General features: G+C 33.3%; 1 protein-coding gene across 1 annotated transcript; it reads left to right on the forward strand.

Annotated features, from left to right (window-relative positions):
* The first annotated feature begins 16068 nt into the window (after positions 1-16068).
* LOC133861087 (vascular-related unknown protein 1) lies at positions 16069-17258 on the forward strand. The gene is made up of 3 exons (XM_062296792.1): positions 16069-16617; positions 16747-16821; positions 16932-17258. The coding sequence occupies exons 1-3, from the start codon at positions 16306-16308 to the stop codon at positions 17085-17087; spliced, it is 543 nt and encodes a 180-aa protein (XP_062152776.1). The 5' UTR covers positions 16069-16305; the 3' UTR covers positions 17088-17258.
* Positions 17259-26471: the final 9213 nt, after the last annotated feature.

The following is a 26471-nucleotide window of genomic DNA, read 5'->3' on the forward strand; positions in this document are numbered from 1 at the left end:
TTTAAACTTTGAAGGTTTGATTGCAAAAGTGTCAAAACATCAGCGAGAGTAAGTTTCATTTTTTTCTGGAAAAAAATGAAAGAAGGAAAGAAAAAAAATCAACGAAACATGTCACGATAGACTAATAAACTAATATCACGTATTCTCGTTAATTTACCGTCCAATTAATTATGGACAGTGCCATGGTATAGTTTATGCTTAAAAAAAAAAAATTATGTATTGAAAAGAACTTTTATGTAGCTCAGAGGAAGGTGAAGTGGTAACGTCTGACTTTTTGAAGCCAAACGTAGACTCCAAGAGAATATGGTCATGCCCGATTCCACTCATTGAGGACCTGATCATGTGATACTATTTACACCAACTGTCTTTGTCTTTGAAAAAACCTAATTACTTGATCCGCACGCAGTACGTACTTCTTTTTCAATTTGATAATCTCTTTAACAGATCGAATTAAGATCTTGTGATCAATAATTCCTTGTGGGTCTTTTGTTTATTCAATTAGGGAATGAATTTCTGATTGATAAAAATTAACCTATTCCTGCATCCCCACCAAATTTATTATTCTCGTGATACTTCGGTGAGAGATCTTTAATATATATACATATATATTCCACTTTTTTATTTTTGTTATTATTTATTCATTGCCACTAAGTGATGATAAGACATGCTACATATCCTGAGAGAATTTGATGGTTGGTGAGGTTCGTGATAAATAAAAATGAGTCCATCGAGCATTTATTTTGTGAAGATATATATATATATATATATATATATATATATATATATGGGAGTGAAGTTGAATAAATTTAAGCTCGATCTAATTAGCTTTTCTTGCCTAATTCATATGTTGGGACTGCTTAAGTTGTTCAATAACTTAGTAGGTAGCTAGTCACATGCTTCCCCAATTAAACTTGTACCCAAGATAATTCTATTGAAATCTCATATCTCTAACACTGCAAATTAGTGATTAATTAGTTAAAAAGAAAATCAGAAGCCTAGCTAGCTAGCTACCGGAGATTCTTTGCTGTTCCCCTATTCGTTTTAAAACAAGATAACCATAAAAATACAGTATTATTGAAGATAGCTCTTTTTCATACTCCTAAGTCCTAAGAGCTTTTCGCAAAAGATAATTTGTACCCAGGAAAACCAAAAAAAACCAAAAAAAAACCTCTTCAAAATTTCAAATGCAAAATGCATTAGTGCAACTACAGATAATTTTTCTATTAGGATTCTAGTGGAGTCTAATTTGAGTAGGGTAACACGATTCACGAATTTAATATAAATCCAATATAAAATTAGTGGATTATGGTTGAAGAGTTTGACCCGTTTAATTAAATGAGTCTAGTTTAGAATTGATTTATATAGTCTTATTAACTCTTATACACATCCATCAATACGACCCGAATCCAACACGAGATATTTGGAGCTGACATTTTTTGATATGATCCACAAACTCGACACGAAATTAGAGGGTTAAGATTAATCTATATCATCTTATATTTATTTTGCTTTTATATGACATTAACTCAACACACAAATATAAATTACCACCCCTAAATTTAAGGTATATATATATATATGAGCGCGCACCAGATTAAACCAGGCTATGACGTATTGGTCAGGTACCCAACGCTGTCATAGATGCCTAACTTTAACGCCACCATTAGCAACTTTTATTTTTTCTTTGTCCGGTCCTACTTCAACTGTTTTCTTGTTTTCTTCTAAGTTTCTTGCTGTCTTAAACCAGACCAGAGCTTCATGACTGATGTCACGCCAATATATGTCTTGGGGGGTCTCTCGTAGCTGTCATGGCCCTCATGGCAAAGGCAAGTGGCTCAACTTAATCATCATATATAGACTTGGAAAAGTTCAAGTACTTTTTTGTTGTTTTTGTTTTTTCCTCTGAGAACTTGGAAAAGTTCATGTTAACCCTAAAAGGTTTATCGAATTGAAGGGGTCAAACAAAGAAGTCTTGGCAAGGCCACAACGTAAAGTCTACTTGGCTAAGTCAGTGTCAAACTGTACATGTGGCATGCAGTGCACCGGCGCAATTGAATGTTTCTTTTTTTCTTTTCTTGTTGCCATTGAATAACCAGTCTAATTATTAAACATGTCAAAGTTGATCAATGCAGTTATGTTTTTCCGAGCAGTTGTCAAACTTAAATTTGTTTTGATTTAATTTGGTCACCTTTCTTAAACATTTGGATCAATTAACCTAGTTTGATCGATGTATATATATATATATATATATATATGAGACCCATTGACAGTGTCACCAGACCAGGTTGAGAAAAAATGGAGTGGACTTTTTTGCAAGATCACGATCACAAATTAATTATTTGTTCCCTAGTATTAAGACTTGTGATAACTAATCTCGTCTGCAAATTATTGCTGGAAGTAAATAGTAATGTTACGAACAAGCTAGGAGCAATATAACTTAATTTTAGTATAGGATAAAATTTTTCTTTAAATTGGGATGTCAGAAGAAAGTTCTTCAACACAGTCTATTAAATTGGGATTTGTCTTTAGAGCTTGTAATCTTTTAATCCTATATATAAAAAATAAAAATCAAAAATCAAAAATGCATGTGAGAATTACGTGTTACAATTATAGATGTTAATTTAATAGGCCGGGTTGGAAAAATGTTTTTCAATCCAATTTAAAGGAAAACTTTGTACTTCAATCGGAAAAAAACTGTCTTTTGTGTTTGAAGCCTATCTCATAACAGTAACAGGTTATGTTAGAAACAAAAACTTTACATGTTCAAGAACATATCCAGGCCCTATTGTTTTTCCCAAATAACTTGTTGAGGATATGCACTGTTGGAGGAACTGTTCCAACTGTGACAATTGATGGCGGCAAACAGTCAAATCCTTGATAGCAGTTGCCCACTTGTATAATTTTGCACCCAGAAATTAATATTGTGAGTCAATATAGAGCAGTACTACTCACTTGTATTAAACTTGCAACTTCTTTTATTAGGATTTGGAAAGTGTCAGATGAATATTGAATCCATTGACCTTAAATGTTTGAGATACTCCTTTAAATAATGTTGGGTGTTCTTGGTGAATGATTTATTATGAAATTTAATCTTCTTTCTTCATGCAGTTGGTAGGAGACAGAACATTTCATTCCTTTTGGATAACAACACTAGGGCTTTAATGGGGGAAAAAGGTTCAGGCCGGGATATTTCTTGCATTTTCTCTTACATTAAATGTTTTGAGGTAATTACAAGGTGCAGGAAGATTTCAAGGAAAATTTTATTGTGGTGCATATATAATCAGCAAAGGAGAAGAGAATTTTGGAAACAATGTGGAGCAGGCAAGATTAATTTTGGAAAAACTTCATAAAAGGGTATCAAACTATCGCACTTTTTCAATTAAGGGTACCGATGTAGCAAAACGTTCAATTGAGTGTATGCATTTATCAAAACTAAAACCGTGCAATGTCGGGTATTCTATCAGGATTCAGTGTTAAATCCTAATGGAAGTGGAGTCACGTGACTTCCACGTAATTTTTAATGGCGTTCTTCCTGTTATGCCCCACAAGAAAATGCTAAAATACACATAATGGACAAAACTTATGAAATGCTCCAAACGACGTCGTATTAATAGCCCCAAAACACCCTAGACATTGTCTTCTTCGGTGATACCACCCCACCACTTTCCCTTCCATCTCGGTCCGAGCCTGGGACATTGATGGTGAGTTCCTCTTCATCGAGGCCGTCGTCCACCTTCCCCGCTAACTCAACCCCAATACCAGACCCAACCGCGTCTTCGTTCGCCAAAACCACCTCTCAAATCTCCGGTAAGCTCCGGCCTTGATGCTCCTTGTCGACCCGTCCAAGCGGCCGGACCCAAAAAGCCCTCTCCGGGCACAGCAGCTTCATGAGCCCCCAGGGGTAGCAGTAGCACACGGCCGCGAGGGGTGGGCTTTTTCGATTTTGGTGTTTTGGTTCAATGGCAGAATCGGGTGGGTTTCGAATCCCCAATCGAATCCCCTTGTTGTGTTGTGTTTTTTCTCCGATTCTTTCCTTGGCATCAGAACAATAAAGATGAAGCTCTGAATCATAAAACCTTAACGAAATTAACAGAGTATATACAACAAAAATTAAGAATTGGAAGAATATTTCCCTATTGAACAACGGAAATTAATAGGGTCTTCCTCGTGGCTGAAAGACGTCGTTGGCCGAAGGTTTTGATGGCAAAAATCCCTAATAAAACACTACTCAATTCCTAAATGCCAAAATCAATAATCCCTAAACAGCCTAAAACAAAAACCCAGAGATTTTGACGGCAAAAATCACGATCACGGTCGACTCCATGAAGACGGCAAAAATCCCTAAAAATCACAATCGCGATCACGGCAAAAATCCCTAAAAATCACGATCATGATTTCAAAAATATGATATTGAAAATCTCTCCCTCTCTTCCTAACAAAGATTTTGACGACAAAATCCCTAATCACGGTCGGTTCTGATTAGGGTTTTTTTTTTTTTTTGATGATAAGTTTTTAATAGATTAATAAAAGATTAATGAATATATATTTTTAATAGATTTAAATGAATATATTTTTTTTAATAGAGGGGCATAAAGGGAAGATTTGCTTAGAAAATCACGTGACATGCACGTGATGGAGGTTCCGTCATGGATTAACAGCGAAGCCTGGCGGAATACCCAACATTGCACGGTTTTGATAAATGCATACACTCAATTGAACGTTTTGCTACATCGGTACCCTTAATTGAAAAAGCCCGATAGTTTGATACCATTTTGTGAAGTTTCCTCATTAATTTTGTACTTCATCCACATACCATTTTATTTTTCAAATAATGGTCTTGTTTGTTAAAATTTTTGTTTTCAGTTTTTTTTTTTTTTGTTTTTTATTCTCAAAACAAAAATATAAACAAACAACACAAAATACAAAACTCACAAAATATTCATCAAAATACAAAAACAATTTTTCATTTATTCATCAAAATACAAAAACAATTTTTCATTTATGTCATGTCAGAACACTTTTTAAAAACAAAATAAGAAATAGTTCCAAAGCACATACATTAACAAACAGAGCAAATATTGTTTGAATTAGTTGAACTTACAGTGTTTGTCCATAACTATTGGTACAAAGAAACAACTTCAAGAGTCAACTGGAGAGCACCTCTCTCCTTTCCCCAACTCCTCTGTGACTCGTTCCCCCATGTTTTTTATTCCCTCCATTGCTCCTCCTTCTTCTTTTCTTGGGAACTTGGGAGTCAGATTTATCATGTTTCACCTATTTCCTTTGTGCACGCGCCTCACCACCCCATTCTCTGGCCTACTCCGCTCCTCCCTGCTGCCTCTGCCTAAGCGCGTGTTTGCCACGCGCCTAGTCTTTGGCTCCCCGCTCTTTCCCATGCTGGATCTCCATAGTTGGTTTCTTGTTTTCGCCTATGGTGATCTCTATATTTGGTTGCATATCATTTTGAGGTGTTCTCTAAGCACCGTGCTAGTGCCTCCCACCGGTGGCTTTGATCTGACCACCTTCAGTTCCTTCCTTGATGCTATGGGGGTTTGGGAAGGGTTGAAGGACATTTCGAAGTTTGTGCCCCTTTTCATGCCTCTTGTCAATGCCGTTTTTGGTATGCCATCCCAAACCGCCATAACTGGCGGCCATTTTTCTTAGTATTCGTGCCAAGAATACATAGGGTCGTGTTCTTCATTTAGTTTACCAGCACTGATTTGGTTGTATTGGGGTTTATTGGTGAGTTGCCTAGCCATTTTTCTGTGTCTTGTTTTTGTGTAATCATCCCCCCTATTATTGTTGGGGATAGTGATGCAAAAATATTATTGCATAGTGAAAAAATAAAAAATTTCCATTCCAAGATCGAACTTTGTAAAGAACATGTGAAAACAATGCTATTTTTAAAATTAAACAAACAAGAAACAAGAACACCTACATGGTATTATGGCCACTCCTTAGCAATTGGACCAAATCTTCTTGCTTCTCAATGAGAATCACGTATAGCATTAGTGATGTTGAGACCTTCAAGTCTTCACACCAAGTTGTGGGCTCTCAACTTGCTCTCACAAAGTTTTTAACTTTTTCGTAAGAGTGCTCAAGAATATAAAAGCTAGTAAACACTGAAGAACTCAAGTAATAGTATGTGTTGAGAGAGCTACAGGTTTAATTTCTCTAATTATAGGCTTAGCATATTGAGAGAGAAGAGACATATTTTATCAATGCGGGACTAAGTTCCCACTACATAGTGAACGGCTAGGGTTGTGAAAACTCCAACCTCCACATGCTCCAAAAACACTGCTAGGCTAGGGAATTTTGGGGATTAATTCCCCAGCCCAGGCACCAATGTTGTGGACTTGTGATTGAGTTTTATCATCCAACCCAGTCTCCTATTCATACATTTCATTCATTGTTTCTTTCTACCCATGTTTTAATACATAAAAACAAGCAGTTCAATAAATGAAACACATGACTTGGTTAATTTATATTAGCTCGGTGAGGGGCCCAATGGAAAAATAAAGATTAGCTTCAAATAGGTGTGTGTTACTTGTCATCTCATAACTATCACAAGTTACTATTTAATTACAATTGACTTCACTAAAACAATTGTAATTGCACTCTAGTTTATATTATTTTATTAATTCAATTAATCTAATAGACAATTCTCAATATTTGACTTTTGATTACTCCATGAAACTTTCATGGCAGAATTGAAGTCAATAACACTATTACTTTAATTATCTACCTCTTTATCATTGAGTAATTGATTTTATTTATTATTCTCATACTTGTGAAACTTTTTTCACCATGCACATAAGTATTTTAATAACTCTTACCAAAGTGTCATGGGCAGGGACTGAGAATAATTCAATCTATAAAATCTATTTTAATGAAAAATCTCTTCTCCCGTAAAGAAAGGACTTGGTTCCTTCTTGAGAAATGTGTTTCTACAATATTGCTACATGTGATTACATAACGCACCGAGAATTTTGACTGCTGTAAATGTCTCACTTCTAAATGCATCAAAGTGATCGTAATTTGACATTTGAGTTTACAATCTTCTCAGGATTTAGAATTAATATCAGAAGAAGTCTTTGTGAGCTAAGTTATTCCTATTGAAAGTGTTTCATAGGAATGCCGACTCACATGATCCATTCAGTGCATTATCTACACATACACATCAACCCGAAGTCTCTATTTCACTAGATCGAGATAGATCATGATCATAATTGATGTGTAACACTTTTTGCAAATGGAATGCCCAATTTCATTACCGACTACGAACAAAAGGGTTTTTAGACTACAAGGTTTATAGTTTAAGATTTTGTGTGATAATCTCATTACTTACACCACAGACTATATTCAATATAATCCAAGAATCATTTACATGAAAAACATAAATAAGCATGTAAAAAGATTATATGACATATCCTCAATTAAATAAATTAGTAAATAACAACTTTATTCATTACAAACTAGAATCTCATTAGGACATAATTCCCTACAACAGTCACTTTAATTAAAAAAAAGAAAAAAAGAAGCTATTAGTACGAAGCTTAATTCTTGGAAATTGGATTATGTTGATGTATGGTGAATTTTTCTTCAATGGATCTCCCTAGTAAGATTGATTCTAGGGAAGTGGTTAAAGTTTTGGATAAATACCATTCTTTTTCTTCATGCATATCATTTTTTTTTAATACTCATAGTAATTGAATTGCAATTTGTATTCAATAAATCCGTGCAATATTCATGAATTTAAGCACAAATTTTTCCAAAAATAAAAAATAAAAAATTCCTCCAAATTGACTTCAAACAAATTATTGAAATACAATCTATTAAACTAATATATTTTCTTAGAATATGTGATTTTCACATGCATTTTTAATTCACATATGCAGTACATACTCTAAGGATAGATGTCAATTTAATAGACTAAATTGAAAGTTTTTCTTTCAACTTTCTTTCTTTTTTCTTTTTCTTTTTTTTTTCTTTTTTTTTTTTTTTTTAAAAAAAGAACCTCAATACAACCGACCTTTTGGTGATCAAATTTCACAATTGAAGTTCCCCTAACCTAAGGGTCTCCCGCCACTTCATTCAAAAACCTCTGTTCTCTCTCCTTCTCCTTCTACCTGACACCTGCTGTTTATCTTACTGGTTTTGGTTTTATTTGTGTTTTTTCAAGCTGTGCAACTGTTCTTCTTCGGTTTATGGCAGTGCTTGTTCTTTGGTTGGGGCCTTTTGAGCCCTTTTGCCATTTGAAACAGCTTCGTGCAGCCATTGGAGAGGCCCGGCTTGTTTGTGATTCTTCTGGAGTCATGGGTGATAACCATTGCTTACTGTTACTTGTTTGTTTTTGTGTTTGGTTACCTTTTCTATTTGAGTTTAGTTAGTTTATTGTTGTTCTTTCTGGGTTAGTTGTTGGGGAGCCCACCCCTTCTTTGTTTGTAGGATTCTCCACTTCTTCTTCCTTTTGGATCAAAAGTGGAAATGATCTTCCCCTGTAACCCTTTTCCTCAATCAATTAAAAAAAAAAAAAAAAAAGTTTCCCTAACCTACTCATAATGGACAACCAAATTAACTACAAAAAAGTTCGGCTAGAAATGGAAAAAGTTGGTACTTGGTACTCAACTTAATTTGGCCCCTCCTTAGCTAGCTAGCACTAGCACATCCCATCCCTTGGTTTCTCTCCTCGTATGTATGCTGGGGGCTGGGGGACCTTCCCAAAATATTTGTCTCATGCACCTCTTCTTGTCTTCGTCTACATTCATAATAATGAAATAAAAAAAATAAAATAAAATAGTGAAATAAATAATAACAAATTAAAAACTAAAGATTTTACGGGTGGTTCAGTGTTAGACACTTTGATTACTTAAAAGCTAAGAGGTTAAATCAGATTTAATCATATATATATATATATTCTAACACGGAAAATGTTATATTTACAACACCAATACAACAACTGTACAACAATCCCTCACATGAGGGTGAGTCCCACATACTGGGGCCCACCCTCATGTGAGGGGTTGTTGTGCAGTTGTTATATTGGTGTTGTACAAGAATCAAATCCCTTCTAACACATACCGATGATGATGCAGTGTTTTCATTTTTCTTTGGTCTCGGTTATTTTACAAAAATCCAGACAGTCTAAAAAAGAGAATTGTGGAATGCATGCAAGTGCGTCCCACATTTTAGACTGCTCGAGACAAGTAGAATTCGCAATCTTTCTTTCAAGCAACATAAATTTGTATTAAAAATTCGAACAGCGTAATAATAGAGAATTTTTATTTAGGAGGCATCTAATTCAACTTCTAGTTGGTTGTTGAAATTTTGGGCCAGGTTTAATACGTACAAAAGGCCCATGTTCTGGAAGAACAATTGACTCAATACTGCCCATTCTCTTGCCCAATAAACCCATCTACCCTTGGACCAAGAAACCCCACCTACCCTTGGACCAAGAAACCCCACCTAACCCAGCTGGGTACCAATGGCTGACCCATCACCGTTTAATCTGGCCCATCCACGTGGATGAGGTGTGTGATGGATCTTTTACGCTTTTCTGGGCTAAGCTGGGAGTCCATTGACCTTAATGCAATTGCATTTCTCTGACCCAAAAAACAAAAGGAAGTTTGGTTTGTTAAGTGACCTTAATCCAATTAGTCTGAATTAGAGGCTTAAAAAAAAATAAAAAAATAATAATAATTCAAGAATCGGTTGAGACTGATTCGTCAACATCATCAAATATTAGATAAAATTGTAATAGATAGAAATATGAGTAGGTCTCAAACCCAATTCAAAAGGGTAACTATTTATAACCCTTACTCATATGCTCCTAAAATATGGGACAAAGTTCATTTTCATCCAAATTGAGTTCGAGGAATTGACATGTGTTCAAAATGCATGTGATTCTCATATATATTTTTATTTTTAACATCACATGCTAGTTTAGTAGACTAAATTTCTTTAACCTAGTTTGAATGAAAATCTTATCCTAAAATATGTAATGCTCGTGCCCATTTGGTCGGCGATACGTATATGTTATCATTACTTTATTACTAATATTGTTTATTCATGTTAGGGATTGCGCCGGCTAAGCCTCAATGACTCGTGGGCCAGGGAAAGTTTGGCCCACAAGCAAAAGGCCCAATCAAACTAGCAGTACCAGTTGAGGATCTCAATTCTCACGCCAACTACAAATCATCAAAATCCTTGATATCCCAGCCTCCCAGGGATAGGATATCAAACGGCTTAATCCCTATCATCAAGGAATTAAGCCTAACTGCTACAGGCTCCTAAACTTCTATAAAAGGAGCAGGAAGTCTAGGTAGGGGGGATCAACATTTTTCTATCCTCAATACGCCTTGATTATAATCTATTATTAAGTCCATTAATATTCCTCCTATACAAGGAACTGACTTGAACGTCGAAATTATCTTTATTGGACCATCCCGATAAGCCCTGATTTTTGTCTATTTTGCAGGTCCTCGTACACGAATCCAGAAGTACTCCTGAAAACCGAAAACTGTACAACAATTCATATATTTATTTAGTGAACATATTTGTAATTGGTCAATATATATATAGCTTTTGGAACAACTTTATCCCGATATATATGGGACTGTGGAATAATAGAAAAACATCATCAAAGATTCAAAACAAAGCTTTGTTGTATTCAGATCTTCCTTATTCTTCGGAAAAATACCCCACTGAAACAGAATAGAGAAAAGATGAGATCGTACGTTTGATCCCCACGAGTTTCTATTTTGCTGTCTCTTGCAGTGCATAACACACACACACACACACACACACACACACACACACACACACACACACACACACACACACACACACACACACACATATATATATATATATATATATATATATATATATATATATATATATATATATATATATATCTTCGATTTCGATTCCCATAGATTTCGATTCATATGGGAAATCATTGAACTACAAATTTGAAAATAGAACCTTAAGACAATGCCACGTGAGTTTGACTTTCTGTGATGGTACGTTTTTCTTCTACCTTTTTAGTACGTTGGGCCATATGTGGTTTATGGGATTTGTTGAGCTGTCTATGAACTCTTGGCTATGGTGCATTTCGATTCTTTTTCTGCTGGAAATAATGGGTGCCCTCACCATGATTAGTGGTACAGAAACTGTTAATCATTTATGTCTATGGTCCCATTCAAGCAGATGAATTTGTACGAAAAATAATTCATGAAATATATGGCCGTGGTGTGAATGCATGTTTAAATATGGATCGAGTTCCTAACTCACAGTTAAATCATTTTCTTACTAGAATATCTTACTGCTATTCTTGGATGATAATGCAAATTTACTCATAAAATTCATGCTTGTGCTTCGTAAATGCCCTGTATGCTATTCAGTGATATTCGGGATCCAGATCGGGTGCAATGCAATATTGAACAGCGTCATCTGAGAGGGCATCTATTGCGTTATGGCAATGCATCAATAGATTTTTAAAATGATGCATTAATGAAGCTAAGCTGACAATGGTAATTAATCAAAATTTGCAGTGAAAATGTAAATAGTTATGGAAAGCTTTGAGTTGCATAAATTTTGGGACCTATTGCTTCGAGTAACAAATGTTTGGCAGACAAAAGGGTTTTTTATTTTTTATTTTTTATTTTTTATTTTTTTAAATGAGTCCTATATCCAATATAAGGAAAATATGTAGACAAATGGAATACTCTTGGGAAAAAAATACACTAGGAATTTCTTTGTGAGATTATATGATTTGCTGCTGCCATAATCATTTCCATCACCCCATTAGCCTTTTGAGTTTCCTGCTGGATTTTCTTTTTTCTTCAATAATTATTATTAGAATATTAATTAAATGATTGAACCAATCATTTCTTATAAGCTTACGTTTTTGAAATAAGTGGTGATTTAATATAATATCAGAGTAAAGATCCTAAGTTCAAACATTGTTTCTCTCAATTTTCAACATATTCTAGTTAAATAATATTCTGTAAGTTAGCCCATTCGTAAAGGGAGTGTTAGAATATTTAATTAAATTATTATTATGGGACCATTGGGACAACCACTACTGTGATGTGTCTGTCCATTTCAATCAGAATGTTGCAGGCCTTTTTCTAAGCTAAAGATAGATAGATAGATATCAGTCCAATCAGTAAAAGGTGATCGAGCATGATTTCCATCTTTGAAAAAGCTCTAGTTATTGATGATTATAGCCATACATGTTTCAAAGACTTGCATTTTTAGAGGAAAAAATTCTATGACTGCCATTATAAAAGCTATCCAGATCATATCTTTTTGTTCTATATATATATCAGAAATGGCAAGGAAGTAGTAAAGACAGAAGTACAGAGTTCTGTAAATCGACAACCCACAATTAATCTAAATTCTTATCAGTAAATCTCAGAAACCATATTATCAGTAAATTTCAATGCAAAGAGAAACAATATGCATGAAGAAAAACACAATCCCAAATGAAAATATAAAAGAATGGCGGAATATATTAAAAGTAAAACAAATACAAGGATTTTACGCAGTTCGGTTTATGATCTACATTCACATGATAAAACTCAAAAAAATACATTTTGTTCTTATTTTTTAATAAGTTTATAATACAAAATACTCTATCTATAGAGGTTAAAAACAAAATATAATCCTAATCAAATCCTTCCTCAAAATGCATGTGCGCCTATACACTGCCTATTTTCCTACGAACCTTGTCCTTTAAGCCATAATTGACAGAGGTTGACACAATGTTCATTGCTTTCACCAATGAAAACCCAATGTCGCACGCTTTTGAGTCACGGACGGTAACCTTTGAGTAGAACTAGCTAGCCATAGCTAATGGCTACAGATTCAGTTGCTCCAGTAGTTCTTGTCACATTGAATTATGTTAGGTTGCTGCTGCCCAACCCACTAATAATTGGTGAAATATCTCAAACCTAACCCGACCCAATAAAACCAAGATCCATTAACGTACTTTGGTACATTTTCAACTATCATGCTGAAAGTTTTCGAAAAATACCAACAAGTCTGCTAAATATATATAATTAATCATAGTAATTTCGTGGATTAGGTGATGTTACCCTACATAGCATGTAGAATAAACGTTGGGAAAATTGACACCTTGAAGAATTTTTTTAGTGGGATCGTACTATAGTTTAAGCTTATGAATTTGGCCTAACTATGCTATATTAATTGTTACAAATTAACTTTTTTTTTTTTTTTTTTCTTTTTTTTTTTTTTTTTCTTTTTTTCAGCCAATTTGGTCATTGACCATTATCAAGATTTACTTTGTTTGTGGGAAACGTTTGGTCATTAAGAGTTTTCATGACCATTGAATTGCTAATGGTTATGACCGAGTCTTGGCTTATCATGATGACCGTTTGGTCTTTTAGAGTTTTCACGACCATTGAATATGGTTAATGACCGTTTGGTCATTAACCAGTATCAACCTTTTGGCTTCTAGCTCTTTAGAACAAGGCTAATTATATTCACGACTATAAAAAGACTCACTAGAGACAACTATATATATATATATATATAGCTCTACAAAATTCCGAGACTATTATTATATATATTCACAATGAAAGGACTATAGTTAGACGGAGCTTAAGAGGAGAAGCTAGCCTTAGACTTTACCTCTCGGAAAATAAATCTGAAAGGAGGAAGATCTGCTTACTCCTCCTATTTCTTTCCCTTTCTACTCCCTATTCCTACCATCCCTTTTCCATTCTGGTTGTTTACTTTTGTTTGTAGGTGTTCTCCCACTAGATTAACAATTTTGGCATCTCCGCTATGCATTCGTCCATCTACCATCGTGTTGTGCCGTTCATCTTCTCATTGGCCACTGCTATTGTTTACTGATTGTGTTTTTATTTTGAATAAGAGTTTTCTTCTCTTTAGATCTGCCATCATGAGCGATCTATGTGATGAAAGTTAATTCGGTGTGAGGAGTTATATTTCACGACCTGAATAGTTCGGTGTGATGAGTTATCTCTCACAGCCGATTTAAATAAATTTTTCTAAAAAATTTGGCTACCATTATCTTAGATCTAGTATGCTCGTAGCAGATTTGCTCTTTAACTATTATTATACATAGGTTAGCGAAAGATGAAAGTCATAGGTAGCACTTTATTATAAGAATTTTGTTTGTATCTATGACTATGTAACCTCATAGGCTCATAGCATGTGACTATGATTTTGCAGAACTTTATGCTTTGTCATGTAATAGCTTTATGTTCGTGATCTTTGATCAATTAAATACTCAGATATTTCGTTAAAGAAAAAAAAAATTCACAATGAAAGACTGAATGGTTGTTCATAATTGACTTTTGTACTTAGAAGTGTGTCCTTAATAAAAGTAGACGTTGTAGTCTAATCATCGGAGGTCATGTGTCAATAGACACAATCGCACCGAATTGAATACTCCAAGAGACCCGAGCCTATGAGGTTACATAATCATAGATACAAACAAAATTTTTACAATAAAGTACTATCTACGACTTTCATCTTTCGCTAACCTATATACAAATAGTTAAAGAGCAGATATGCTCTGAACATACTAAATCTAAGACAATGGTAGTCAAATATCATAGAAAAATTTATTTAAACCGGCCGTGAGAGATAACCACTCACACCGAACTATCTAGACCGTGAGCGATAATCCCTCACACTTGGCTAATCTCCATTCCATAGATCGTCCATGATGGCAGATCAAAAGAGAATAAAACTCATATTCAAAGTAAAAACACAACCAGCAAATAGTAGCAACGGCTAAGGAGGAGATGAACGGTACATCACGAAAGTAGATGAACGTATGTACAGTGGAGAGACCAAAATTACTGATTTAGTCGGAGAACACCTACAAACAAAAGAAAAACCAGAATAGTAGGGGGAGGGTAGGAGCGGGGAGTAGAAAGGGAAAAGGAGATGAGGAGGGAGGAGATTTGCTCCTCTCATATCTGTTTTTCAAGGAGTGTTTTTTTAGCCATACTTGTAATTAGAATTAACCACACAATCTTTTCAATGTTTACACTCAAACGTGTATATATACTCAACAGTAAACTCATCCAAGTGGGTGTAACAGAACATGGGATTTAGATTAGCAGAATTTAATCCATTAATTGTGTGAAATGGCATACTAGCTAGTCTTCTTATCTCAGGTGGGTTGGTAGTCATGGTCAAAATTTTCTAGTAGAGGCTTATTTAAGAATCTTTGCCTCCGAGGAATAATATTAAATTCTTATAGTTAGTCTCCATTGGAGTAATTTTATAATTAATTAAGCTTACCTTCTGGACACTTATCTCCTCTTGTTTCAGGTAAAATATTGGCAGCGTGCCCCGGCCCTATGACTTCCAAATTGGAGAACAATAATTGCTATATATTTTCAGCACCAACTGAAGAGGATATGATCGAACCTGAGGTATTGTTCATCATCCTTAGCATATATAGTTTGTGGTGTAAGAAATTTTTCAATAAAGTGTGGTTTAAATTAAACTCAATAATGGGTGTTCCATAATTTACTCAAAATAAGGAATTATTTGTGGAATTGAAATCAGAATTGGCTTTTATTTTGATTCTAGCTTATTCCTTGATGGGATGAATAAATAATTAAGATAAAGTCTGATTGAGGGTTGCTGTGTATTTCATCAATATGGGCATGAAGGTTCAATTAGGTACGCATAGGTTAAAGTACTAATTAAATGATTAAATTTAATAATTTTAATTAACTTAAACTTTAAGAATCCTCTATAAAGTCCAAGTCGGGGTGCACATTTTCATCCCCAAAGGCTGCAACCTGAAATTTCCACAGGTCCTGTGGGGACCTAACCATTGAATCAGTTCACGAGGGTTTGAGTCCGTCAGCCTTGCTGAAATAATTAGTTCTTTTTTTTTTTTTTGGGTTTCTTATTGACTCATTTATTGGTATGGTTGAAAGTAACTCCTAACAAAGAAAATTGGTGCTAATGCTTTGTGAAAATCCCCTCATAACCACAAAGGTCAACCCTTCTCCTTCTATATAATTTTGTTTTTTCTTTGCACGTTCTCTCTCTCTCTCTCTCTCTCTCAACCTCTCCTTTGGTTTCTGTTGCAACTGCTGATTAACTTCCCCACCACACCTGGCCCACAATGAGATTCTACAAAATGGGTTCATTTTTTTCCCATCATTAATCATCTATCTTTCTCGATCTGTTATAAATCCTTCTTTACAAAGAGGCTGCTCAACCCCGGCCTGGCAAGACAAATCTAGCGTCTCTCTTTTATTTATTTTCTTTGTTAGATTGATGGAGAACTCCATGAGTTCATGTGTGAACAAACCTGTTGCTTCCAAAGGAACAACAAAAGACTGTCCTGAGGAGAGTGGTTGGACTGCATACTTTGAAGATTTCTCAAGTTATAGAGAAAATAGTTTCTCTTCTAGTTTAGGTACCTCTTCTTTGGTCTCTGATGCTGCTTCTTCTGCTGCATGGAAAATCACCACCTACAACGATCTGAAGACTCCTAAGAGATTATCTTTCAAGAAAACAAGAACCAAAGTAATTTCTGTTGATGATTCTTTGGAGGATACTGCCAGCTCTCCAGTTAATAGTCCCAAGGTCAGATGAAACATCTTTGTCATCACCTTATTTTAATTCCTAGCTAGCTTCCTCTTATTGTAGCTGTTTTCTGTATTGACTTTCTTTTTTCTTTAGCTAATATTTTCTGTTAACAATTCTTGTGAATAGGTTAGTGATTTGGAACGGCCAGTTGATCATATGAATCCTAGAAAGGCACATCATGATCCTATAATTAGTTCTCTGGTATTCTTTTTTAAGTTCTTTTCATATAGGAAACTTTCATGGGAATTAATAAGATTGGTTTGGTGTTAAGAGACTAATAATTTTTTTATGGGTTCTGATGATTTTTGTAGGGAAAGGGAAGTGCTTTAGAGCATTTTCCAGAACTCCAGGCAGATGAAAGAAGCTGTGAAACGAACTTTAGTGGAAAGAACAATGACAGTACAGATTTAAGGAAGAGGGGGCTGTGCTTGGTTCCATTGTCCAAGCTAGTTAACTATTTTGGTTGAAAATCTTTATCACTGAAACATATCTCTCTCTCTCTCTCTCTCTCTCTCTCTCTCTCTCTCTCTCTCTCTCTCACCTCCTTCATGTAAAACAACCAGTAGAAATGTACAAAGAAACTTCCTGCATGTCAACTTGTTGATTATATATAATGGGTACTGCTAAACTCATATCTATCTCTCTGTCTCTCTATTATCATCTGTGAATCAAACTAAATCTTGTCAGATCTTCTATGTTGTGTCCATAGACAGAAAGAAACTGATGATCACCCAATGTGATCTCAAAGCAGGTGAGATAGGCTAGGGATATGTTATTAGTAAACTGCACCAAGCCACCAACCAAAAGTTTCATAGAAATGCCATTAAGGCTGGTTTATGTTGAAGAATTATAAGCACCAAAATTAAATAGGAAAAGCATCATTCAAAATGATGAATATAAGATTAATAAGAAAAATAAAGAATCACCCGTAAAGCCCGGATCATCAGGATCCTCTTCATTTCAAGTATTTCCTTGTCCAAATTAAATTTTACAGATTTAATAATATATATATTGCCTTGCTATCGTATTCGGCCTTGGCGGCATTTTACTGTTATGTAGAAGAAAAAAAATAATTAAACAAATTAAGATGTTACTGCTAATAATTAAAGCAAAAAGGTTGCTTTCTACATATTCCAGCAGGTAAATCAATAATGCCTCCCCATCCTTTTTCTGCTTTCCTTAATTATAAAGAAAATGTTAGATTTACAACATCAATACAATAACTGTACAATAATCCATCACATGAGGGTGAGTCCCACATATACTGGTGCTCAACCTCATGTGAGGGGTTGTTGTACAGTTGTTGTATTGGTGTTGTACAAGAATCAAATCCCTCATTATAATATTAATTCTCTTACAAATGACTAGACATCTTAGGGAAAATATTGACCCCACCAGAGAAGATACACTAGGTTTATTTATCTTCATATAATATGCTAATGGATGTGTAAATTATTAATCATTTGATGCATTATTCATGGTGGGTATGAGAATCAGAATTGAATCCAAAAGGATAGAAGTTCCTTGTACCTTATTCAAAGCCAATAATATTACACAAACTATGAAAAATAATAGCATTAGTAAAAAGAAAGAAAAAAGAAAAAAGTAGATTGATAGCTTTAAATATTAACCCAGCTCCAACCTCTAGCAGTAGCAGGCCATTGAATTAAAAAAAAATCAGACAAAAGACCCCTCCATGTGCATAAGCATTTAAAGGCTGGTGAGCACAGAAGAGCACGCAGTTGTTAAGGACATTCAGTGATAATCCGACCATTAACTCCTCTGGTTGACTCTTTCCCCATCACATTCTTGTAGATCCTCTAATTCTTTCTATATTGAGAATATGTCAATTGGATAGGAAATCAATATCCTTTTTTTATTATTATTATTATTTTATTTTTTTACAGTGATTACTATTCTATATCTAATTAGAACACAAGTTAAACTTGTAATTAAGCACGTACGGCTCATTAATTACACAAAAACGAAATTCTTGTAAGCAAGTTGTTATTAATTTAAAATTTTTAAAAATTGATGATTTAATATATATATATATATATATATATATATATATATATATATATATATATATAGTATCAGAAAGGGTTAGAATATTAATTAAATTATTAAATTGTATATATTTTATTATTATTTTAAGTTTTTGAGATAAAAAATAATTTAACAGAAATTGTACCCTGAATATTTATTGTGTTATTATCTTCTCTTTCCTTTTTCTTTTTTTTTTTCCTTTTTTCTTTTATTTTTAACTGTGATAGGGTTTTTGACAAAGCTCTATATATAGACAAAAAAAGCTCTATTACCACAACAATTCCAAACATATGCCCTAAGGTGATTTTTGTCACTACATTAATTGCAAGAAAAGGATTGTTGATGCATGGAACTATATATATATATATATATATATATATATATATATATATATATATATATATATTAATTAACCATCTATCCAATCGTTGTTTAATTAAATATGAGGAAACTCGACAGCAAAAAGGGAGCTAGCTAGCATCTTTGCAAGTTAAAATTGCTCTGAGAAATTACAAATTACAACATGCAACAGACTTTTTTTTTTTTTTTAAAAAAAAAAAGAAACCCAATTCCCCTAAAATATGTGCTAATTAAAGAGTTTCAAACTCCTGAAATATGTATGTAAATCTAATGTTGTTGTTGATAATGAAAGCTCCTTTTCCGCACATGGCCCTCCACTGCTATTGGCTAATATCAGTTAATCATTTATATCTTCCAAATCAATTATATATGTAATTATAGAAGACGTGCGATAGGATATATATAATTTAGCTTAGGAGTCATGCTGTGTTTGTATTGTTTTCAAGCTAGTCAGCATCATAACTTAGATTATATGAAAGGGGAAATGCATATTGCTTGATGACAATTGAAGATTAAATTAAATTTCACAACTTGGATAGTTGGATTAGACCTAATTAAGAATGCTAATTGGATAATTATATTAGCACACAAAAATAAAAGACAAATTTTTTGAACTAGTGGCTTTAAATCGATTAGCTAGCATGCAGCCCAATGAGTTAGGTAGCCAATCACATAGTTAACAACCACTAATGTTGATGTGTTTTGAACTTTTGGAGGCATGTACATATCAAAGGTATATATGGACGGAACTAAGAATTTAACTCTAACGGCGTTGGACCGCATTAATTTTTTTTTTTTTGTTTTTTTAGATGCCATTATTAATGAAAAAAAAAATATTAAAATATTCTTTTTTATCCAACCCGGCCCCTATGGTCCATCGTTGATCATCAAAGGTTCATCAATCTCATGCTGGACTTCAAAGAGATGAGTCTTCTTCACCAGTTGCATTAGTTAATCTTGACCATGAAGTGATAAAATAGAAACGATCATAAAACCAGTCTAAAAGTGTTTAATTATGAGAAACATTTTAATGAACATAGTAAAGAAGTATAAGCCCCAATAGCCTTAAAATAAATAGGAAAGAATATTGGATTATTAAATTGTAATTAACTATATATTCAAATTATTAAGGTGGTTTTGGTATAACTGTTGTACCTTGCCATTCCAGAAAAGACATGTTCTTTTAAAAAATAATTTTAATTAATTAGGTGTAGCTAGACATGTGGAGGGGGTAGAAAATGACTCCCCTGAACAATATCTATATAATTTCTGCCGTCACATCATTATCTAATGTAATGTGGCTTCTCAACTGTTTGATTAGATACCATAATTTATCTCCTAATTATCAACACATGCCGGCCTTGGTCATGCATTCACCTTCGAAACACCATCATTGCTTGAATAAAACTTTATATATATATATATATATATATATATATATATATATATATATATATAGGTTCATCTCAAATACCCTTCAATTTCATTTTTTATTTATTTATTTTGTGTTCAATTATTTGAGTTAAAAAAGATTAAAAAAAGAAGAAGAAGAAGAAGAAGAAAGAAGAAGAGAGGTTACCCATTATTTATCGTGTATATATATGTACTATACGTCGTAAGATACCACCCAATTATATTCGACATTACGTCAGATTCTACTTCAATTGTTTGAATATTGTGTTCATCTAACAGAAAATTTGGTAATTGTATATATAAAAATATATTATATATGTCCAAAGTTATATAAGTTTTTGAGCTTTTTGCCTCGTGGCCTTTTGGTTCATGAACTTGTAATTCAAGGTGAAATGTGTATTATATATGTGTGGGCATGCACGTCTTGTTTTTTATGAGATGCAATTTGTTGATTAATGAATTATTTCTTTGAGCCTATTAAATCAACATCTATTGAGGGTCAGAATTAGGATTTTTTTTTTATGTTTGAGGTCCGAACCTACATAAATAAATAAATACAGATTAAAAAAAAATAGTTGAGTACATAGCTAAATCTGCATATCATTTAGTCATCTAGAGAGTGAAAAAGCCATCATGCACGGGAACATGATATAGAAAATAATATTTTTATGAAGATTTTTTTTTAAAAAAAAAAATTGGAATTACCAAAGACCCTCCAACCTTAGAGGTAGGTCTACCCCTGCAACTACCCTTACGATATATGTGATTATCATATGTATTTTTAATAAAATAACAGCTCATGTGCATTTTAAATATGAGATGTGTTTGGTGACATTCTCATATACATCTCTTGTCCATTTTTTTAAAAAATCACAATTGAATTTATAGGACCCATATGTAGGTCTCACAGATTCAATGGTGGATTTACACATCTCTTGTATAGAGATAGACAAGAGATGTGTATAAGAATGAAAACAAATTAAAGACTTCTTTTTAAAAATATATATGAAAAACATATTTTCTTTTACCCCGTTTAGAGATATGTGTTTAATTATTAACGTGTTTTGAGGGTGCCTTTTCTTTTTTGCTTAAAAAAAATTGTTCTGATGTGATATAAAGGTAAAAAAACGATTTCTGTACTTAAAAGATTATTTTGTATTAAGAGTTGTTTATTAATAAACATAGCCTTTGTCCTTCCATAGGAGAGACGTGCCAAAGAGGTAAGTTTTGGGCTCCATATATACTTTCTAAAAGAGGTGAGATTATTTGGGTCCCTTGACTTTAAATGGTAATTAAGATCAAAGGGTAGAATTAGGTAAATCCCATGATTTTCAAAGTTTGTCTTGTAATTAAAAAAGGGTATCTGAAGGGACCCCAACAGGCTGGCACGTATATAAGGAAGAATTGTTTATATATTTAATTATATATTATATATCTCCAATTATGGTTGGCTAATGGAATGTGCATAAAGCAATTTTGGGTGCTTCTTCTTCTTCTTCTTCTATGAATCTATAATGAGACCTCCCTCAAATCCATGACGACGGCTAAGCGTGATTTTCGGGAGTTTAATTGGGCGGCCAGCAAGATTAATTGATCCAATGGCTGTGATTGTATTTTTTATAAAAGCCCACCAAAAAGGGTGGGGTTGAATTATCGTTGATTGATAAACCATGTGCAACATGTTGAACTCCCATGTAATTTGTTTTTGACTTTTTAAAGGGGACATGTTACTAATGCCCCGTGACAAAGTGAAACAATTCTTGTGGTCATTTAGGCCCCGTGACTACCAGGGAATTGCACTCATTTATGGCTGCAACCAACACATACCTCTAACTTGGACAAAGATTTTTCATCGAGGCGGTGGCGATTTGCATTCGCTTGTCGGGTTCATATTGCGTCGACGTCGTTGAGGCATGAGTATAAAGCTAATTATATAGGTTAACTCTAGCTAATTCAGTCCAATTAATTAAACGGCTCAGGCCCCTTAACCTTAGTTCGCTAATTTCGTATTGGGTTCGCGAGTCATGTAAAAAAATATTATCAAGCTAAGATTAAATGTCGCGTGCCGGGTTTGGATCTTATCAAGGCAAGTGTGTAAGACTTTATAGGTCAACCATAACCGGAACTATTTAATTAAATGAATTAGACCCCTAAACCTTAAATTGATAATTTCGTATGGAGTTTGTAAGTCGTGTCAAACTTGACTTGCAAGTCCTAAGTCTATTAAATTGATATATGCAGTTCAAGAGTACATAACGCTTACATGTATTACATATTTTGTAAATCCTATTAAAAATACATGCGACTCTAAGAACAAATGACAGTTTGATAATAGACTGAGTCAAAGAAAATTCATTCATTTACTTTAAGTGCGTTTTGCATTGCGATTTTGCTGACAAAAAGTGCAATTTAAAACCAAATCGTAGAAAATGAATCATTTGAAATTGTGTTTTTAAAAAAGTCTCATTTTAAAAACACAAAAAATTTGTATTTTCAAATCGCAGGTAAATGAGTGATTTTTCGAAAACGTAGAATTTTAAAGGCTAAATTGCGATTTTTAAGGCCAAACTATGAATTTGTCAAACGCTTAAGTGAATTTTTAAAATTCGTGTTTTTCAAATCGCACATTTTAAAATTGTCATTTTTAAAATCTCATTTTTTGAAATCGCAACCTGAAATGTACATTCCAAATTCGGTTTATTACTGACTTCTTTATTTGCCGTCTATCAAGAACCTCTCAAAACAGCATAAAATCGTGGAACAAAATCTCATATATCTTTTATAAATGAGAGAGAGAGAGAGAGAGAGAGAGAGAGAGAATGGTAAATCAATCATTTGCAAGAATCAGACAATGCTTATTAATTATAGTATTAGTAGGTTAATTAGATGAATTATATAGGTCTCCTAGTTTTTCATTCTACTCGGTCAAAAGAATTTTGGTCCATGTGTACAATGTTCAATATTCCTCTTTAATTCGTTAAGTTTAGACCCTCCAACTAATCACCTTCTAGTTTATTTATTTAAAAATTAAACTTTAAATTTAAAGATTGAACCTAGCTACCACAGGTGCACAAGGTAGAACTTATCTATCATTAGGTCAAAAACAATAATAAACAAATTAATAAGGTGGTGAAGGAAGCACAAAATATGGTCTACATTCTCTCCCAAAAAAACCATATATGATGCATGCGAGAGCGAGAGGCCAGGCTTGAATTGTTGAGGCCAAATACGAGTTCAAATTCTCAGTACGTATCAGATAATTAATTAAGAATTGTGTTCAAATATAATAATTTATTAGGGGGAAAAAAAAAGGAGAGAGAGAGAGAGAGAAAAAGAGTGCATAATCTTATGTATAATCGTATCTCATAATTCAATCATCAAATTAATTAAAGACCAAGTATATATATCGAAATCCTAGAGCATGCTCGAAGTCTTGTTATCTTTCACAATCACAAGATATATATATTTATAGAATTAATTAAGATTCCAATATTTTTATTCCATATATATAAAACATTTATTGAAAGATAAAAAATACAAAATATTATAGTCGTATCTCATAATTTAATCACCAAAGACCAAGTATAACTAAATCTAAATGCAAGCTTAAAATCGTTTTATATTTCCCAATTACAAGATATTTACATATACATTGTTTTTTTTTTTTTTTTTTTTGACATGACATATACATTGTTACGTGCTCGATTTCTTGATTCTCTAGAATTCCATATATGTAGTAATGCAAATAAATTCAATTCGCTCATAACATATGGTAATGAAAAACAATATATAGTTAAATCACGGGATGCTAAAGTACATATATGATCATATTCACAAGCAAATATATAGTAAGCATTTATCCATTTAATACATTGAATTTAAGCATATTGCCCCCACTTAATAATTAGGTTGTTAAGCATATCATATCCGCTTAACTATTGAGCTTGCTAGTCGAATCGCCCCCTCCTAGCATTGGGTTGTTAAGGGTATTTTTCCTCCTTAACCATTGGTTTATTAAGTGTATTGCCCATTCTTAACCAATATTGATTTTTCTAAGTATATTCTTCCACTTGACCACTAGGTTGTTGAGTGTTTAATCCTCACTTAATGCCTTGGGTCGTATCGAAACATTTTCTCATAATCTTTTTTTCGTTTATAGAAATTATTCTTTTCCTTCCAATTTTTTTTTTCTTCTTTCAAAACCTCTTCTTTTTCAAAATTCGTTCTTCTTCTAAAATTTATTTTCATACAAATCATGCAAATCTCAGTGCAACATACGTACATTGACATATACGAACTTAATTAAATTCACAAAGCTCATTATCACAACAACATATACTTGTATCATTACATAATAGCATATGTCATGTGAAACAATTTGTAAATGTTGGTTTATGAGTTTATACTTACAACTTTTGCTTAATCCACTACAAAAAATAAAAATAAATAAAAATAAAATTAAAAGGGAATTTAGTGTCATCTACTGTATGTTGAAACGGCGCTAATTAAACTTAGAGTTAGTACTGTTGGATCCTAAAATGTTACCTGAACCCTAACGGTATTTTCTTGAAAAGTCTTAACTTTTCATTTCTAGGCGGTCTCGGTTGAACGGACCGCGACTGCAATGTGGTCTGAGCTCCGGTCCTGTTCTTCACCTCGATTGAACAGTCTTCAACAAAAGCTCTCAGGTAACATCCCGGTCACTATGTGTTCGAACAAGGATGTGTAGATATTTGCGCATCGACTAAAAATATTTACATCATTCATAACCCACCATACAACTAAAAATCTTAACTTTTACGTTCAAAGTCTTCCTTATTACATGATAACCTATTTTTCTTTCAAGAATATAATTAATATCTGGCCAGAAAAGGTTCACGTCCAAACTTGTTTGACACGCATAGGCACATGCACACAAGAAAATTGTAGTCAATCCTCTATCACTCCTTTAAGAATATCCGTCTAAACGTAATGACTTTTTTTCCAAGGGTACTTTGAATTAATTTACAATCTGACTTTCTGCATGCAAATTGAAATGCATAATTGTCATTCTTAATTGTGAATCTAAGCTCAAAATCTTAATATGTGTCATAAAGTCAGTATGTTTGGTTTTACATTTCCAAAATGTGGTGTTTAAAAAATTGTGATTCAATTTAAAACGTGTTACTTGAAAATGTAATTTTTTAAAACGCAATAAAGAGTTTAGTAAAATTATGGTTTGGCTTTTAAAATCATGCAGTTTTTTAAAAACGTACTCTCTTACCTGCTATTTAAAAACATAATAGATTTTTTTCTTTTTCTTTTTCTTTTTTTTCAAATTGTTATTTTTTAAAAACGCATTCTCGCTCGGACGAGACAGTTTTGATAATTTTCTTTAAAAACATATTTTTGGGCCTCACTTGGTTCGTGAAATAGACCTCTGGAATTGAATGATTATTTCTATAAAAGTCATTTATTTGTTTAGTAGGGGTCTATTCCTTGGAATAGTTATTCCAATGAAAATAACTATTCCCTTATGAAGATGAATGTTTTAAAAAATGAGAGGGATAGCTATTTCAATGGAAATAGATTATATTTTTCAAAAAAAAAAAAAAAAAAAAAAAAAAAAAAAAAGAGAAGAAGAAGAAGAAGAAGAAGAAAGAAAACCCCAACTGCCCTTTATAGTGGTTGGCCGACCACCCCAATGGGTGCATGGTCGGCCAACCACATATGGCACCAGGGGTGGTGGAGTGTTTGGGGGTGGCACAGGCCACCCTCGGAGACAACTCCACAGCCACCCACTTAGCTTTCAATTTTATTTTATTTTATTTTTTTTTAATTTGAGTTTTTTTTTAATATATTTATAATATATAATTTTTTAGTAATTTTGATTTGATTCCAATTAAAGTATATAAGTTGTTACCAAACTAAAGATTAGAAATAACTATTCCATTTCACTCTTTTTTATTCCTGATAATAACTATTCCATTTCTCAATATAATATTCATTCCGCAAACCAAATGATGCATTCTCGTGCGAAATTGCATAGA

The sequence above is a fragment of the Alnus glutinosa genome, chromosome 2 (assembly GCF_958979055.1).
Source record: "Alnus glutinosa chromosome 2, dhAlnGlut1.1, whole genome shotgun sequence".
Classification (NCBI taxonomy): domain Eukaryota; kingdom Viridiplantae; phylum Streptophyta; class Magnoliopsida; order Fagales; family Betulaceae; genus Alnus; species Alnus glutinosa.